At 53.4% G+C, this 14,650-nt stretch overlaps 2 protein-coding genes across 10 annotated transcripts in view; one reads left to right on the top strand and one right to left on the bottom strand.

The window, feature by feature from the left end:
• The window catches only part of TNIP1 (TNFAIP3 interacting protein 1), a 50,311-nt gene extending 46,357 nt beyond the window's left edge, over positions 1 to 3,954 (top strand). For 4 of the 9 annotated variants that reach the window (XM_070465654.1, XM_070465659.1, XM_070465656.1 and 1 more), the window contains 5 exons: positions 157 to 282; positions 791 to 856; positions 1,511 to 1,702; positions 2,523 to 2,613; positions 3,819 to 3,954. In XM_070465654.1, coding sequence (XP_070321755.1) covers positions 157 to 282; positions 791 to 856; positions 1,511 to 1,702; positions 2,523 to 2,613; positions 3,819 to 3,853 — 510 coding nt within the window. In that variant the 3' untranslated portion in view covers positions 3,854 to 3,954. Of the gene's footprint in view, positions 1 to 156; positions 283 to 790; positions 857 to 1,510; positions 1,703 to 2,522; positions 2,614 to 3,763 lie in introns of those variants that run through there. The other 5 variants (XM_070465661.1, XM_070465660.1, XM_070465657.1 and 2 more) reach the window with 3 other exon arrangements.
• A 907-nt stretch (positions 3,955 to 4,861) lies between these two features.
• On the bottom strand, positions 4,862 to 13,070 carry GPX3 (glutathione peroxidase 3). Its single transcript, XM_020885152.2, has 5 exons — positions 12,911 to 13,070; positions 8,202 to 8,355; positions 6,871 to 6,988; positions 6,328 to 6,427; positions 4,862 to 5,891 (listed from the first exon to the last, which is right to left on the bottom strand). The coding sequence occupies exons 1-5, from the start codon at positions 12,992 to 12,994 to the stop codon at positions 5,670 to 5,672; spliced, it is 678 nt and encodes a 225-aa protein (XP_020740811.2). The 5' UTR covers positions 12,995 to 13,070; the 3' UTR covers positions 4,862 to 5,669.
• Positions 13,071 to 14,650: the final 1,580 nt, after the last annotated feature.

Below are 14,650 nucleotides of genomic sequence, written 5' to 3'. Positions count from 1 at the left end.
CTCCCCATAGGCATTTTCAAGACAGGGTAAAACCACCTCTGATGTCTGACTCCTATCAGACGCCCAGGATTCTGGGTCTGAGCAGGTCTGAGCCCCCACTCAGAACTGTCCCTTCTCCCTCACCCCCTTCTCCCTTCTCCTCCACCTCCCCTTTAGGTGAAGATCTTTGAGGAGGACTTCCAGAGGGAGCGTAGTGACCGGGAGCGCATGAATGAGGAGAAGGAAGAGCTAAAGAAGCAGGTGGAGAAACTGCAAGCCCAGGTCACCCTGTCCCACGCCCAGGTGAGAAGAGCGGGACCCAGGAGGGGGCAGCTGGCTGTGCCCATGGGGAGGGGGCATGGGTTGGAGGGCCCTGGCGACACTGGTTGGTAGGAGGCTCACCAATTCTCCTTCCGGCTCTGCTGACACATTTCTATGGCCCTCAGAAAGTCCTTTCCCTTTTCCACTTGTAACCCTGATTTTCCACAATCAGTTTTGACGCCTTTAAAGAGCAAAAGTAGGAATTAGCTCTAAGCCATCCACTCTTTCCCACACTGAAGCTAAAAGGCGTGAATGCCGAAGCACAGCAGCCGTGCGGCTCATGCAGCCGTCCTGACCTGTGTTCAGACGGCCCGTGGTGAGCAGGCCTCACCCGCAGCCCCCAGCCTGGGCCGTGCTCTGCCCCCCAGGGCCCTTTCCCGCCGCTGGGCCAGGCAGGGCCAGTCCACCCTGGCGGTGCTTAGGCCTGGATCCAGGCCTGGCCAGGAAGCACCTCTGCTGACAGACTTCTCTCCCTCCCTCTTTCTCTCAGCTAAAAGCCTTCAAAGATGAGGAAAAGGCGAAAGATGCCCTGAGACAGCAGAAGAGGAAAGCAAAGGTGAGGAGGCTTGAGGGAGGAGGCAGTCCTTACTGCATTTTACCTCCTTCAGGGAGCCGCAGTCTGACGGGGGAGGCCTTGGTTGCTCAGGTGTCCAGCTAACTAATGAGGCACCAGGTGGCACAGTGGGGAAGAATCCATCTGCCAGTGCAGGAGACACAAGAGACTCGGGTTTGATCCCTGGGTCGGGAAGATCCCCTGGAGAAAGAATTGGCAACCTGATCCAGTATTCTTGCCTGGAAAATTCCGTGGACACAGGAGCCTGGAGAGCCACAGTCCATGGGGTCACAAAAAGTCGGACACAATTAAGTGACTGAGCACACACACACCCAGCAAATGACAGAATGAATTATGAGCTCGACTACATGTCAGGTCCTCTGACCCTTTATTTAAGCTGTGGTGCTAAGTGCTTTACAAACAAAACAAAAAATGCAGCTAGAACATTTAGAACAGTACATGGTAAAGAACAAGTGCTCAGGACATACCAGCTGTCACCATAGTTGATATTCTGGGCCCATGTGCAACCTTCCATGGCCACGTGCCAGTCTTCAGAGAACCGAGACCCTAAGTGGAGAATGGGAGATGGGATGAATGGCACTGGGGTGGCCCATGCAGCCTGTCACAGACCAGAGCCAGATGCCACCTTTCTTGCAGACCTCAGCAGACCGCTACCACCTGGAGCCCCACCCAGAGCACCTCTGCGGGGCCTGCCCCTACGCCTACCCGCCCATGCCCCCCATTGGGCCGCACCCCGGCTTTGAGGACTGGTCCCAGATCCGCTACCCCCCACCCCCCACGGCCATGGAGCACCCGCCCCCACTTCCCAACTCACGCCTCTTCCGTCTGGTGAGTCCGTGCCCCCTCCCTCACTCCAGGACGCACACACAGGCCAGCCAGACACATGCCAAGAGCAAGGGCAAGTGAGAGGGTCAGAAGCTGCATCCTTGGCCCCTTGGGAACAGACTGGTGTGCAGCCTGCCATCCCCCGGGCAGGACCTTCCAGCTCAGGGTTGCTCAAAGGCCCTGGTATGGGACAGAAAAGGCTGGGTAAGGGAGCGGGGCCGGCAGGAGGGCTCTCTCCTGCCAGCCAGGCCAGGAGTTTGACCTTTTTCATGACCTCCACGTGTTACCAGGTATAAGGTCTTCACCATGCATTCTCTCCCTTTGCTTTTTCTTCTCTTTTCCTTCTCAGTTTCTTTACCTTTTCTCTTTTCTTCCTTTTTGTAAAAAAAATTTTTGCTTTTTTTCTTCTTATCATTCTGTCTCCAGAGTTTCTGACCCCTTTCTCATTCTCTTCGGTGCCCCTGCCACAGCCCCTCAGGCATCCCCCCCCCAACCTGGTCAGTGCCAGCTGCCCCCCATCCCATCCGCTTCTCCCCCTTTTTCTCCCCCATGACCATTCCTTACATGCATCTTTAAACTCTGGAGTGTACTGTGGGACTGTGAGCCTTGGATTCAAATCAAAGCTTGACCACTTGCCAAGCTGGATGACCTTTGACAAGTTACTCCACCCCTTTGAGCCTCAGTTTGCCAACCTGTAAAATGGGGGTGGTAACCTGGGTTGTTGTAAGGATTCAGTTATAGTTGATTAATATGAACTTAGTACTGTTGTGGCACAGTAGCTGCTACTATGGTTATTGATTACTAAGCACCAGTTTTGTTGCAGCCAGAATACACCTGGCGGCTGCCCTGTGGAGGGGTACGTAATCAGAGCTCCCAAGTGATGGACTTACCTACGGCCAGGCCTACGGAACCAGGTGAGTGTGGCCCCTGGTAATGGGCCTTGGTTTATAAAAAGATAACTTTTTAATCTGCCAGGATCGTCCCAATTTGGGAGCAGTCTTGCTACCTTCTGATCTCAGTGGAGGAGAGGCCCAGGTTTCTCAAATAGTGTTGAGAAGAAAGGGGTGGTGACTGTACCATGAAGGAGTTGAAACCATTCCTTCCATTGATTATAGTTTAATGTTCTAAATGCTATGCTCTGTGTAAGATGCCGGGGAGGCCAAGACAAGTGCAGAGACCTTGGTGGGAGGGAGTGAAGAACTGTGGCTGACTTGAGGATCGTCAGAAGTCTGGCTTGGCTGGAGCCAGGAACAGGATGGAGAAGGGAGGCAGGCAAGGTGAGGTGAGGGAGTTTGGTAGGTCCCACCTCAAGGGCCTTGTAGGCCCCAGCAGGAGGGCTGGTCTTTATCCTAAGGATAGCCTGCAGGCCTTGGACATTTTTAAATGGCCTGTTTGCTGGTTGCAAAAGGACTCTGGGCCCTTAGTCTCTCCCTCCCTTTCTGCGAGGCTCTTACGGGGCCTTGCCTGTGGGGGCTTCTGGGAACAGAATCGCAACTAGTGGGAGCCATGGGGAGGCCAAGTCCATCTCAGCAGAAAGAGTTTTCTAAAGGTCCCAACTGTGCAGAAATGGAGCCTGCCATGCCTGGTGGTCAAGGGCCCCTCTGCAATAGCGTGGGCAGAGGCTGCAGGGCAACTCGGAGAGGGTGTGGTTTGGAGGCTCTCGTGGCTGGGAGGAGGAGGTGTTGGGCTGGTCAGTCACTTCTCGTGTTTCCCCCTGGAGCCCTGGGGGTGCTGTGGAGCCGTAGGAGCCCACTTTGATGAGGGCAGAGGGTGGTCAAATGGGCAGGACTGTCCCTTCACCCAGAACTACTCCATTTCTGGGATCTGGAACCAGACTCACTGGGTGCCAGCACTTTCTAGACCTGGGACCTTGAGCAAGTTTTTAAAAACTACCCTGTGCCCCACTTCCTTCCCCCATAAAGGGGTAATAATCTGCCTGCTTCCTAGGTCTCGGCAGGGATTGAATGACAAATGTACCTAAGGTGCTTTGACCAGGGTCTGGCACTCATTAACACCCAACAACCCTGGTTTTTTCCCCCATTCTTACTGTATCTGTTTCCACAGGACTTTGAAACCCACTGTACCACCTCATCTTTAAGTCCTAAATTTGTTTATTTAGAGTCCACCAAAAATGACCGTGAAGGACCTCAGTGAAACCAGTCCCTTGGCTCCACCTTCGTCTCACAGAGCCAGCCGACTTCAGATTACTGGAAAGCTAGAGGCCACAGGCTCTGTGTGGCCAGAGCTGCAGCCACTTGGGAGGCTGAGATGGATGGCCGCCTTGAGCCCTGGCCCCAACCTGGACGGTCTGCAGACTAGAGAGGCTCCATCCAGAAGGTGTCCATCTGGGCCTCTCCTTTGGAGTGACTGGGAAAAGCCCACTACTGTGCCCCCAAGTGGAGAGAGGTGTCATCCGGCCTGGACCTGCCATCTTCTGCGGACACTGCTGGCAGATGTCAATCTCCAGGTGGTGCAGTCGAGACCCCCGTTGGCCAAGGGGCTCCAGCCTGGAGCCACCAGGCCCTCAGCTGGAGGCTCATGGTGTGGAGGCCTGGACTGGGGTGGTTCTTGATCCCTGGACAGCTGTTTGCACGAATCTTGGACATAAATCCTAGTTGGAGATCAGCATTTTGTGACCGGATTTCTTTTATGCCCTGGCTAATGTGCTCCTCCTTGTCAAACAGAGTGCTGCTTTCCTGGCTTCCCTTCCCTCTGCCCTCTTCCTCCCAGACGCACCCCCTCCCACCCCCACAAGAGCACCACCGTTACTCTTGGCAGGTATCCCCTGGGATCCTGCTCAGAGCTTCTATGAGGGTGGAGCATCCAGGGGCTGGGGGTCAGGCGACCTGAGTTTACATTCTAGTCCTGCCCCTCACTTGTCAGGAGACACTGGGCAAGGCCTGGCCCTTCTGTGAGCCTTAGTTTCCTCATCTGTCAAATGGAACACCTCATCTCAGTGCTAGCTGCCTTAGAGAGAACTGTGGGGTAACAGTAGATGTGAGCTGGTTTTATAGACTTCAAATGCTGAGTGAGGAAGCAGAGTGGGCCTAGGTAGAAACCAAAAAGCAAGGACCCAAAGCCCTCCGTTCATTCCTTCCTCCCACCTCCAGCTTTCCTGCCCCCACGCTGGGACAGCCCCATGGAAGAAGCACAACAGTCGGCTCAGCTGCTGCAGAAAGGTCTTTACTAGGCAGACAGGGGCGAGTCTGATGCCAGCGGGTCAGGGTGAGGGGAGAGGACACACTCCCTGAGGGAGTGGGGTGGCATCCCTGGCCGGGGGCCTCAGCCTGAATGCACTAAAGGCTGGCCCCTCAGACAGGCTCAAGGGAGGTCCGCCCACAAGGGCTTCGGGCCCCTCCTTCATGGCGATGCCGCCCCCTGACACAGAGAACGTGGCCCCCTGCTCTCACGGCTGCCTTGGCGACTCTCAGGGAACGCTGAGGGGGGTGGTGGGGCGGGGGGCGGGGGAGGGCCCTCAGGAAGGAGGGAGTCAGGCAGTGCGGAGGACCCAGAAACTTCTGGGCACTTCTGGGTGGTGTTTGGAGGCAGTGAGAGATGCCAGCCTGGTAGGGTGAGGTCCTGATTAAAGCAGAACAATTGAATCTAGAGCTGGCGTTTCAGTTTGGACTCAGCTGAAAGTGAATGGTTATCACTGGAACAGAGAACTGGAAGGAAAGGGAAGTTCCTCTCTGGCATTCTCCACGGCACACAGCTGTTGCCACCTATACACTTGTGCAGGTTGACACATGTGGCCCTGTACTCGTGTGTACACACGCCTGTAGGCATGTGTGCAAACGCCCATATGCAGACAGTACAGACACAAATGTTCATCTCAGGCTGGGGCCTTGTGTAACAGTAAAAGGTCTGGCATGGGAGTATGGCGTAGTTGGAGAAATGGGTTCCTTCCTGAACAGAGTCCTCCCTAGCCCGTGTGGTGGACATGGGGGGTGGGGGGTGCGGTGGGCCTCAGTTACTTCCCCTTGACTTCCATGACTGCCCGCCGCCGCATGTAGGTCAGGATGTCCATCTTGACAGAGTTGACCGTGGTGCGGTGGTACCAGCGCATGATGGGGATGCCGTCTGGCCCCACCAGGAATTTCTCAAAGTTCCACCGGATGTCATGGACCTTCATGGGTTCCCAGAAAAGGCGGCCAGGTGAGCCTAGGAGCTCCGAAGTAGGAGGACAGGAGTTCTGGAGCAGAGACAAGAGAAGTGTCAACTCTGCTTGGGGCCATTCCCACCCGCTTATCCCTCCTCCTTCCCAGGACTTCTCAGGGGAAAGAGAATAGCCTGGCATTGAGAAAAGAGCACCAGGTTGGGAGTTAGAAAACTGAATCCCAGCACCAGCTTTGGTTCTAGCAGATTGTGAAACCCTAAGCTTGTCCCTTCTGGGGCCTATCTGTAGAATGAGTTGATGAGCCCCTAGGGCCTACAAAGCCCTCTAGTTAGAATAATAATCAGATGCCAGGAAACTCCCCAAGAGCCCAGGAACAAAGGAGGGTGGCACAGGCTCCTGGGGCCAGGAGCAGCTACAGCCCTGTCTGGAGCCAGCATCACCCAGGGAGAGAGGCTCTGCGGAGCTTGACTGTGAACTCACCTTCAGGAATGTGGCTTGGCTGTGTACTCACCTTCAGGAACGTGTAGAACTTCTGCTCTTTCTCCCCATTCACATCGCCTTTCTCAAACAATTGGAAATTGGGGATGAAGCCCCCACCTGGTCGAACATACCTAAGAGGAATGTTTTTGTGTGGGCCCCAGGGACATGGGCTCAGACATAAGAGGGGACAGAACTGGGGAAGAGGGGTTGGGAATCTAGATTTTATGCTATAATGGGCAGTGGGAGCCTGTGACTATTAAATGGGCACAGGTATAATGTGGGTCTGCAGTCTTCCTCCAATTTGGTAACTTCTCATTAAACCCTGCCCTCAACCTGTCCTCCCCTTCCCCCAACGTGGCTGACAGCCATCATCCCTGACCCTTTCTCTCTCCTGGTACCCCTTCCGCTTGTTCCACTAAACAGAGTTCCTGGAAGGAGAGAGTAGTTCTTGGTGGATGATAAATATCCATCGTGAGTAGAGGCCAGCATAAAAGATGGCTGGAGCCTGGGCTGGGGCACAGGGTGGGAGGGACTTGCTAGAGGAGCTTTCTCAGGACACTGAGTCAGCACTCACTTGAGGGAGGCTAGGATCTCCGAGTTCTCTCCTGGTTCTTGTTTTCCAAATTGGTTGCAGGGGAAGCCCAGAATGACCAGACCAAATGGTTCAAGCTCTTCCTGCAGTGCATTCAGTTCTGGAACAGGGAGAGAGCAGAGACGGGGATAGCCTGGTGAGGAGTCCCACCTCCCATGTACCATCCACCTACCCACCCCATTGTATAGCTGAAATCGCTGAGGCCTGATGGGAAGGGACTTGCCCAAGATAATCCATTGAGTGTGGCATTGCTGGCATTCAAGCCCTGTCCTACGGAGTCCACCCTGGATGGGTTGGAGGTTTGGGGGAGAAGAGAGCAATGTGCTTCCTCAAATTAGTAATCAGTCACCCACTGCCTAAACCCACCACCTGGGCCTGTAGGCTGTGGGCTTCTTTAGGACTCCCAGAACTGAGTTTCTGGAGTGAGAATCATCCATTCCTGGGCAGAAGGCAGATGACTTCCCTGGGGTGGGATGGAGCCCTTACACCCCTCCTATACTTTGGGTATTTAGGGGCCCAGGGGAGATCCTGGCCCAGCTCTCACTCCTCTCAGTGCCTCCTGGCCTCTTGTGCAGCATCTCCGCTCAGCCCACCTCTTGTCCAAATGCACTCTGCCCTATTCCAAGGGCTACGTCATGGAAGCATTCTAGACAGAGCACTCACTACCTACTGGGCCGTCCAGTTCACTGTCATTCCACTTCCAGGAGTTTGCCCATGACTGTCAGGCAGAACATTCTATGTTAGATTGCCCTTGCCTCCTTCCCACACCCCCAAAGCATTTTCTGGTGGGCGCTGTCAGATGCCTTTGGCTTGCCTGTCCCCTGGCTTTTGACTCTGACCCAGCTAAGGAGAAAGAGGTAGGGAATCCCAGGGATCATGAAACCTGGTCCTGTCACTAACACACAAACTCTGGGGACTCAGGCCAGGGGCCAAGAGAAGCACTGAGGCAGACGGGCTGAGGACAGGGGAGAATTTCTCAGCAAGAGGAAGCTACTGTTTCGTACTCCAATGAAAGGAAGTTCCAGGCACAAACCTAACCTCCTCCATCCTTTTTCTTTTAGGGCAATTGAGATACCCAGGGATGAAGGATAACTGAGAATCTTCTAGAACATGTTTGTAGGGGATCAGACCTCAGGTTATATAATTATTTTCACAGAACCACGGAACACAGTAGGATTCAGGTACAGGGTTTGAAATCTCATGATGACCATCACCCCCATTCTCCTTGCACCAGGAAAGCTCCCGTGATTGGAATGTGCCCAAATGGCAGAAACAGCCCCAAACACAGCAAGGGAAGAAGGGGTGGCTCTTACCAACGTACTGGCCCGTCAGGCCTCAGTAGCTGGCCACGTTGACGAAGAGGATGTATTTGCCAGCGTACTGCTTAAAGGGGATGTATTCCTCCCCATCGATGGTGAGGGCCCCGTACTCATAGATGGTGCCGCCCACACCAGCATGGCAGTCCGTCTGCAAGACAAGACCAGCACCAGGGAGTGGTTAGACCCTGAAGGGAACTCGGACACCACCATTTTCAAGATACCAGGCAGTGGCGGAACACATTTGCCCACGTGGTCTTGACTTGCCCAAGAATTCAAACTGGACTAGAACTGAAGTCTCCTAATTCATTGTATAAGATAATAATGTTAAAAGCATTTAATAAGCTGGAGAGTGCTATGGAAACTTGGAGAAATAACTATGGTCATTATTTCTTCATCACTTGTCAGTTTAGACAGCCACCAGGCAGGCGGTGAGGGAGACTACCCCCGTGCCGGTGTTATTGGATGGGATGGTGGAGACTGGGAAGCTGTTAGAATAACGCAGGCAAGTGGTGATGAGAGCCAGAAGTAGACCGTCGAGAAGGAAGAGCTGAACAGAAATGAGGAAACAACAGTGTGGAAAATGGTGATTCAGACGTTTCCAATCTGGAGAACTGGAAAGCTGAGGCTGTTGTTCAAAAATAGGGAAGTAGGAGGGGGGCCAGGAATGGGGCCAGGCCTGCTGGGAGGATTAAATGGGATGGTCAGGATAAAGCCCAGTGCCTGGCATAGATCCAATGTTCCCTGTGTTGAGCAGTGTGACAATGACCTTAAGGCCTTCCTCTTTGCCCAGTTGCTGCTCTACAGTCTGCCTCCAGACTAGTAGAATCAGTGTACAATGGGCTATGAGTTGGGGAACCAGCTCTGCCTCTAACTCCCTGTGTGGTCTTGGACTTGCCCTTTCTCTTCTCTGGGCCTCAGTTTCCTCATTTATAAAGTGAGAACCTTGAACCGGACCAGCTGTTCTGAACCACGATGGCTTGACAGCATCGCTCTCAGTGGGAGAAGAGGGAATGGATTACGGCAAGCAAGTGGGATGCTGAATTTACACCCACCCCACCCCCCAACTCTAGCCTCATCTCATCCCTACCATTTTTTGATGCAGACTACAAAAATCTGGGTTTACTCTTGAGAGAGCATCATTGCATCACTACCACAATTAGCAGGTGGGCTGGCAGTCCTGGCCTGGACATCTGAGGAGAGGCAGGAAGACAATAAACAAACTGAAGGCAGGCTAGCATTATAGACCAGAGACAGGTGGTTGGAGTTAAGGGAAGCAAATTCACGCACTTTGTTCTGGCCAGTCCTGGAAGACTTGCTGTTAAGGTGAGGTGCACCTGGGCCCAACTGAGTGAAGAGAGCCGTCTGGGCTGGTAGGGTGTAGCCCTGGGCGGGCGTAAGAAAGCCACTCTGTCTTGGAGACTCCGTAGGCCTGCTGAGCTGGCGGAGCTGGACTCCTTCCACATGGCCATTCCGACTGCTGCAAGCATTCTTCTTGGCTCGGGTACGAATTCCCTGCTTCACGTGAGTCTAATATTCCATGCCCCGTGACTTCTGGTGGGTGCCAGAGGCAGGCCTCAGACCTAAGCTGGACATTCCTCCAGCCCCTGGGCCTCTTGGGCCCCAGCTGGGGTCAGCTCCAGCTCCAAATGCAAACAGCCAGGACACAACAAACACACCCTAGCTGGTCACAGGGGTCTAGCAGCCAGAAGGCCAGGCCTCCTGCCTGCCTCTCCACTCCTCCCTGGCCCAAAAACAAACTGTGAAATAGGGAGGGAAAAAAAAAAAAAAGAAGCCAAGAGGTTGTCTAAATAAGGGAAGCTTGAAAACAGTGGGAGGATCAGCTTCTAAGCCCATTTTCAGGGTGGGGTGGGGCAAGGGGAATCTCCTCTCATTAGATTTGAGTCTTGCTGGCTGTGTGTCCCTAAGCAAGTCACTTTCAATCTGAGTTTTCATCTGTTGATGGGCGAGAGAAAAACCACCTGTCTCCCAAAATGGCTGTGGGAATTTGCTAGTAGATTAAAACCATCTTGAAAGCCTCTTGGAAAGAAACCCAGCCCCCATTCTCCCATCAAGGGGTAGGGTAAAGGGCCCTGACATTGCTGTGTTACTGTGAAGAAGACTTGGATGTTCCCCAGCCAGTATGAGGAAGCTGATGCACTGGGCAGAGTATGTCCAGGAAAAGGGACTTGTGACAAAGCCTCCTGCTTTTTACTGGGGCTGCAATGCTGATGCTGTGGGTGCAGACTGAGAGGGGTCAGAGAGTGACCATGGTAGGGGAAAGAGCCACAGCCTGCTCTCAGTACTGAGCATGCGCCCCACCTCCTTATAGGCCCCGCCCCTCCTCTAGTGGGTCCCTGGAGTCCCAGAACACTGCACCTTAACTGGGAGGTCAGAGGAGATGGGGGTGGGGGGTGGGGAGGTTACCTCAATTCTCCCACAGTTGCATAAGACAGGAGAGTTCAGATGGCTTGAGAGTGGGAGGAGAGTCCCTGCCAGGACCCCGGCTGGCTTGCACTGCTGGTCCTCACTCCTCTTACCACCCCCAACAGTGCGAAGGTATGAGGGGAGAGCTGGACTGGGGGCAGGAGACCTGAGTTCTAGGCCTGGCCGGGCCTCCCATGAGACTACTTGTGACTAGTCCTGTCCCTTCTCTGGGCTCTGGCTCCTTGATTATGAGATGGGGTCAGATTCAGGGCTGTCTAGAGGGCTGTTCAGCTCTGACTGTCAGCCGGTGGTTCCTTCATTTTATCTGCCTGATTTAGTCACCTAGAAACCAGCGGTTACTAGGAGCCCACGCACGTCAGCAGCTGTTATTCTCTCTAGCCTCTGTGAAGTCCTTTTGTAAGGGAAGGACAGGGAGCCTGGACAGCCTTAAGATGGACTGGAGAGGGGACAGCGAGGAAAGGCTTTGTTCCCCAGCCCCCTCCCTTTGAATTGGGTCGAGGCAAATATCCCTCTGGGGCTGTCGCCCTTTGTCCATCCTTTTCTCCACTTGCCCCTGGCCCCCTGCCTTGGCCCTGGAGCTGGGGGTAAGATAAGTAGTGATTGAGTCCTAGAACCAGACGCTATGACATTTCAACCCTCTCAAGACCTAGGAGGAAAGATGGGGCAGGACCAGACTGTCATGGGCTAGCAAGTCCTAGCTGGTTGCATCTGATATGATCACACCCCACCCTAAGGCTTTTCTAGACCATACCCATCCTGTTTTCTCTGAATCCATCTATTCCTCCCCAGAGTTCTACAGAGAACACATGGCTATGATGAGCTATTCATGGGATCCATGTTCTTAGCTCCACCTTCTTGAAACAGGGCCCCATCTTCCCATCTCTGCTTCTCCCCAAACTGAGGTTATAGGACTGACTCCATGATACTGCCCTACCCATGGTCTGCCCTCACTTCAGTCCCACACCCTAATATCAAAACTCAGACCCATCCCTGCCCTGGAAAATACCTTCTGAATTGGAGATTATGAACAAGACTGGATACAAAGCCAGAGGCTAGGAGGAAGGGGCCCCATAACCATCCAGTCTCTAGGCTGACTCCCAGGAGAGGCAGACCGATTAGAATTTAGGCTGAGGACAGGACCGGGGATAGAAACAAGCAGAAGTAACCTTGCATTTTTTAATAGGCTTCCTGAACAATAGATAGGATTAGGGAAATAGAATTGTGGAGTCATAAGATCTTAGAATGGAAGATTTGAGAAACACAGAAGCTCAAAGCGTCTTGATTTTATGCAGGTGAGGGGTGTGTGTGTGTGTGTGTGTGTGTTGGTGTGTGTTGGTGTGTGTATGTATTGGGAGGCTGGAAACAGAAATCTCTCTCTTTGGGTCTATGCCTGGCTCTTGACTCCCCACCCTGGGGAAGAGGAGAGGTCTAAGCATGCTGGGTCACCCCTGCTCCTAACCTCAGCACCCCCACTCTAGCTAAGGACCACACACTCTACTGAGGGTAGACTCAGGCTCAAGAGAATTCTGCCTCTCCTATGGAGCTGGCAGGCCAATAAGGGCTGTGGCTGGTGGGTACTGAGACTGCCCCAAACAGGAAACCCTTCAGAGACCGGTGTGTGGATTTTGCAGCTTCTCCAAGCACCCCCTCTGAAGTCATCAGCCTCTTTGTGCCCTGTGCTCTCACCTCCAGCGGATGGAGAAACTGAGGTCCACAAAGGATGAGAGGTCTAGTCAGTGTCCTGGGCATTCTTGCTGCGAGCCTAGAGCTCGTTCTGTCATCCTCTTTTACCAGTATCCCAGAATCCTACCCGGGCTTGGGCTATTTGGGCACCACACATTGCCTGCCGTTCTCCCTGGGAACTCTGCAGCCACCCAGACTCCGAGTCTCCAGGCCATTTTCTGGGCGCCCCCACCCCCTTCAGGGTCCACTGGAAGGGAGGGGTCTCAGAAACAGACGGTGGTTTGGATGTGTAGCAAGGCGGCCCGGAGGTAGCGGTGGGGAAGAAAGTGTGAACTCTGGAGAGACAAACCTTCCTCCCTCATTCATTCCGCCCACCCGGGGCACCCAGGTCTCCAGCAGATGAAACTGCGAAGAGTCTGACGACAGTCTGAGTGCGCCAAAGAGGGAGGCAACGGGAGTTAAGGGCGTCTCTCGCACCTAGGTGTCACCCTTCTAGAGGGAAGCCCTCGCCGAAAGATGGTGACACCTGCGGGCTGTGTTCTTTCCCCTGGCCCCCCACCCCGAGGCTCACTCACCTTCGACTTCTGTCCCTGGCTCGGCGGAACGAAGCCGGCCAGGAGCAGGGAGAGAAGGCAGGATGCCCGGAAGAGCCGGGCCATGATGGGCTGGGGGCGCGTCTCGGCTCGCCGCAGACGCTGTCTGATCCCGGGCCACGGTCCGTCTGAGGTGTCATCTGCTCTCATCCACCTTTCAAGCCCTCAGCGATGACCAATCCGCGGCCGGGCCGGAGTCTTTGTAGCCAATCGCAAGGCGCCTGGCATTTCAAGGGCGGGCATGACTTCCCCTCCGCTTCCCCCGCTGGGCGACAGTGACATAAGCAAGTCTGGGCTGAGAGGTGGGAGCCAGGTGCTTGTGAACCCGTGAGGCAGCCCCCTCTTCTTTCAACTCCAAAGTGCTGGAAGAGGCAAGCACTGTGTCCTCAGCCCAGCCAGAGGAGGGGCTTTAAAAAGCACCAAAGAATTGATGGAAGTTCCCTCGGTGTTCCCTGTTTCCTCCTGCCTCCATTCTGGTAGAAGGGATATCAAGGACTTAAAATGTCAGCAAGATCTGAAGTGAGACCTCCAGGAATATTTACTCTATGCAGGCTTAGTGCTTAAAAAGCAACGAATCGACTGCTCTAAAATTTTTGAATGTAGCCCCTTTCCCTAGAAAAACATTGGGATTCCTCAGCTGGTTTGACAGCAGAAAATACATTTACTCCCTGTGTAGTCTTGAACATATTGCTTTTCCTCTCTGGGTCTCAGTTTCCCCAACTGCATGATGAGACTGGTTGATGCTGTCTAAGGCCCTTCTGGTTCTGGCTAGATGACTTGCTCCTAAAAATGAGTGACAGACCTAGACCAGGAGTCCCTTGAGAGTAGGGACCATAATCAACAGCTGGCACAGGGCCTAGGACACATCAGGTGCTTAGTATTTGTAGCATTAATCAGTCTGCAGATTTGGGGGTTTCCCTGATAGTTCAGTGGTGTAAGGCTTCCTTAGTGGCTCAGATGGTAAAGAATCTGCCTGCAATGCCGGAGACCCAGGTTCGATCCTGGGTTGGGAAGATACCCTGGCGAAGGAAATGGCAACCCACTCCAGTATTCTTGCCTGGAAAGTTCCATGGACAGAGGAGCCTGGCGGGCCACAGTGCATGGAGTCGCAAAGAGTCGAACATGACTGAGTAGCTACAGTTTCTTTTTCAGTGGTTTAAACTCTGTATGTCCAGTGCAGGGGGCACAGGTTCAATCCCTGGTCAGGGAACTAAGATCCCACATGCCAAAAAAAAAAAAAAAAAAAACCCACAATGAATTTGTTTCTCTGCTTTGAGATGCTGATGACCAGGTCAGGCAGTTCGAGGCATGATTCTATCCATAGACAGCGGTATGTGTTGGAGTCAGTGCTTCCCAAATCAGACTAAATGAGTAATCTGAGAAGCTTTTCATACAGATACCTAGGTCCCCTTTCAGAATCACTGCATTACAATCTCCAGGGGCAAAGGCTGAGACTTCACCTTCAGCCATGTTCTAGAGCTGACTCTGAGGCAGGTGATTCTGTGTCTTCTGATGGACAAGTGCCTTGAGATACCATGGCTTTATCATGATTTAAGATGATATGGTCCCTGTGGGAATTTGGAAGGGCTGTCTTGATCCCACATTCTCTGTGAAGCCATCCTTACCTCAAACCACAGCCTGTTGAAGTGAAGGGAGTCTTGAAGGCCTTTAACTTTAAATGAGTTAAAGTACAAAGGCTTTTGAACAGTGTCTAACACAGTG

Source organism: Odocoileus virginianus, chromosome 3, assembly GCF_023699985.2.
Source record: "Odocoileus virginianus isolate 20LAN1187 ecotype Illinois chromosome 3, Ovbor_1.2, whole genome shotgun sequence".
Classification (NCBI taxonomy): domain Eukaryota; kingdom Metazoa; phylum Chordata; class Mammalia; order Artiodactyla; family Cervidae; genus Odocoileus; species Odocoileus virginianus.
Note: the sequence above shows the minus strand (reverse complement) of the source record. Positions and strands in the feature narration are given on the sequence as shown.